At 39.3% G+C, this 3,148-nt stretch overlaps 1 protein-coding gene across 1 annotated transcript in view; it reads right to left on the bottom strand.

Annotated features, from left to right (window-relative positions):
• LOC105131484 (type I inositol 1,4,5-trisphosphate 5-phosphatase CVP2-like) overlaps positions 1-2,283 on the bottom strand; it is a 5,746-nt gene extending 3,463 nt beyond the window's left edge. Inside the window, exons 1-6 of the mRNA XM_011034485.1 lie at positions 1,384-2,283; positions 1,199-1,286; positions 743-811; positions 485-572; positions 290-394; positions 3-194 (exon numbers count right to left, since the gene is read on the bottom strand). Coding sequence (XP_011032787.1) covers positions 3-194; positions 290-394; positions 485-572; positions 743-811; positions 1,199-1,286; positions 1,384-1,413 — 572 coding nt within the window. The 5' untranslated portion in view covers positions 1,414-2,283. The remainder of the gene's footprint in view (positions 1-2; positions 195-289; positions 395-484; positions 573-742; positions 812-1,198; positions 1,287-1,383) is intronic.
• Between the last annotated feature and the right edge of the window lie 865 nt (positions 2,284-3,148).

Genomic DNA, 3,148 nt, shown 5'->3' with positions numbered 1-3,148 from the left:
GCCTCGTTGATCCCTCAAAGTCTGCATCCAATTCTACTATTGGATCAGAGACTGGTGAAGGAGTATGGTAACCCCAACTGGTACCAGGAAGGCTATTTAGAGTCTTCCTAATAAGAGCTAGCCATTTCTTGGCCGGTCCATTGTCTTCTGTGCCCAAAACATTTCCAGCATTCAAGGGCACAATTTCTTGAAACCTGAAACCAACGAGATCACATAGATCAGCTAGTATCACAGCAAAGTTGCTTGCCTTAATCAAATGGGACAAAAAAGAATTGGTTATTTGACAAACCCAAGAACATAAATATCAGCAGGAGGTGAAGTATGAAGCCAATCCTCAAGGTTCAAATGACTTGGAGGAGATTTTCCAGCTACATTCCAAGTTGCTACAAATATCCTGCACTCACATATTAATTGAAACACAATAAAAAACAACTCTTAGCAAGAATCAAATAAAGGCAACGCCATGATTAAGAATTGGCCTTACCTATAATTGTTCACATCTGTAACTTGTGCAGCATCAAGGTCAATTTTGCCTCGCTGCACTCCACCAGAGTGCCCCCTGTATGATATCTCTGCGGATCAAAGTAAGGAGGGTTTTATAGGAATTTTTGAAAATCAAAGGGGTAAGATATGTGAAAAGGAACAGCATCCTAATAATTATCACTGTGCCTTTTATCAATACTTTGGAAGTTAAAAGAGGGCTGTGGTCCAGACCAATACTGGGAGGTGTCTGATACTGAACCTGTTTTGCTTTTCTTGATGGTGCATGCTTCTCTCTCTGAGAAGTTGTGCCTCCACTCTTCACCGCCACCTGAAAAAGAAATGCAATAAAGATGTTAAAGCTGTGCTCTTTCCACTGCCAAATGCATCAATCAAACATATTCAAACAGCACAAAAAACAAATACTATATTCCTTGTTATGAAGAAAAACAAAAACAAAAATGAAATGAAATTCAGGAGAGGAAAGGAACAGATTGGCAGATCTTGAACTGCAGATGGAAGAAGCAGGACCCCATTAACCCAAAAACATTTTTGTTGTAAAAAAACAAATAGTGATGCAGAAGTAGAAATAATGCAAAGTACTCAGAGTCTAGAAGAATCCAAATCCAAATCCAACTCAGTGGACTGGTTTCTTGGATATAAATGGCCAAGATTCCCCAAATCCAATCCAATAGGAGGATAGAAGACCAATAATCACCTCCGTAAAGGACATCATCTGCTTGAAATTCCTCAGCTTTGCTCTTGATATTAAACCACTTCTTGACCAGTGTCTTAGGCCATGAAAGCTTCACCAACAACAAACACACACATATAGTTGGCAATTAGAGAGAGCAGAAATGCATCGTAAAATCCAAAGATCTTTTTATTGGCATTTTCACAAACCTTGCTCTTCTTCGAGTTCTCATCTCTCATTGTTTCACAAATTCATATAGCTCTTCAGATTATATTGCAATACTGGCAAGATATAAGTCCCTCTTTGTTAAACTATGGCTTGATGTTCTGGGTTTGCTTAGAATAGAATATGAATGTTGAAAGAAACGAAATCTCAGGAATTTCAAAGAATCCTGAAACAAGATTTCATTTTCCTCGAACAATCCAAGAACAAGTTGATGCTCTTGTTTTTCACATAAAGGGAGAAGTTCAGTGGTAAGGAAAAGGAGAAGAAGGGAAAGAAGAGAGGGTAGTGCTCTGTTTCTCTGGTTAAGGAAGAGAAAACGAGAGAGTCAACAAAGAAAGTCGCAGCTCCTCTGCATTTTATAGACAGAGAGTGAATAATAACCCAGTTTACCAGCTTGAGCGTTTGTTTTTTCGTACACTTCCTCTTCTATGTCAGGTCCCAGACAAAAAAAATTAAGGAAAGGAAAGAGAAGCAATTAAAACAGACACCAACAAAGAAACAGGGAAAGAGAGAAGTGATGCGTGGAAGTAAGACTATGAGATTCTGATAGTAGAACAAGACAATGTAGAGAGTAGGGAGAGAGAGAGTGCGTGTGTATTTCTCTCCAATGCAACAAAAAAAGCCTCGTTCCTTCTGGGTAGACAGGCAAAGCACCGAACTTGAAGAGAGAATAAAGTGCGAGATGTTTTAGAGAGTTAAGACTCAAGATCCCTCCGCCCTCTCTCGAGCCTTTTTAAGTTTCTTTTAACTGACCCCAAAAACACTCCAGGTTCAGGGCCAGCCAATTAAGCTTTTAGTTTTGGGACGTGAAGACAGGAGCCTATTAGAATCAGTCACCTACTCACATTACTAGCACCCAAGAAAACTGCTCCTTCTGTTTTTGCGCATTACTGTCTACGCCTTTGGTCAGTAAAATTAGGTTTGATTTATTCCAGCATGTACGTAAGTTAGTACCGATTCCTCCATTTGGTCATCTCATTAAAAAAGAGTAGTTACAGGAAGAAACAAAGATTAACAGACTGCATGCATTGATGGTTTGTTTTGAGTTTAATGTGTTCCTTTTCTCCTTGTCTTTTTTGTAAATTTTCTTTCAAATCTATTTTTTCAGGCCTATTTGGTTATCCTTTTTAGAGATGGGGGTATATTTCCCTTTTTGGTGGTGGGTTCTAGGGGATTTTTCTATTGGTTTGGGCTGTTCCTCCAATGTGGATTTTTGGGCTTTGTATAGGCATGTAGGTTTTTGGTATAGGGGCAATTGCCTTTGGTTACAAGATACAGGGGAATTTTTGTGTGAAGAAGTGCTTGCTTCTTCAAATTCTTGCGTTTGGGAGATTTTTATGCATAGGGTTTAGCTTTAGAAGCAGTGTATCTCCTCAAAAAAACCTTCTTTGTTGCTTTTTAGCAGTCCATGTGCTGGTCTCTCATGGTAATTTTGAGGCCCTTTTTGACTCAATCTAGGCTTGTGTCCAAGAGAAACAAGGCAGTTGTGCCAATTTGAGCCTTCTTTATTTCTTCTAGTTTTATGTCTTCTAAAGTATAAACTCGTTTACATGCATGGGTTAAAGCAAAGTTTTGTGCTTTGGGAGCCCCCTAATGGGATAATAAGGTATATTTGCTTACATAGATGTAGGATCTTCTTGGTGAATTAAGGGTCCCCTCATCCCCAGTTCAACTTGCTCTACACTTGCCCACGCGATCTCCTAGGGTTAAGTGCAGCAATATTTGTTAAGCTAGCTTAGTACCTTGCCA

This window comes from Populus euphratica, unplaced genomic scaffold (genome assembly GCF_000495115.2).
Source record: "Populus euphratica unplaced genomic scaffold, PopEup_1.0 scaffold23.1, whole genome shotgun sequence".
NCBI lineage: Eukaryota > Viridiplantae > Streptophyta > Magnoliopsida > Malpighiales > Salicaceae > Populus > Populus euphratica.
The sequence above is the reverse complement of the archived record's forward strand: the minus strand, read 5'-3'. Positions and strand labels throughout refer to the sequence as shown.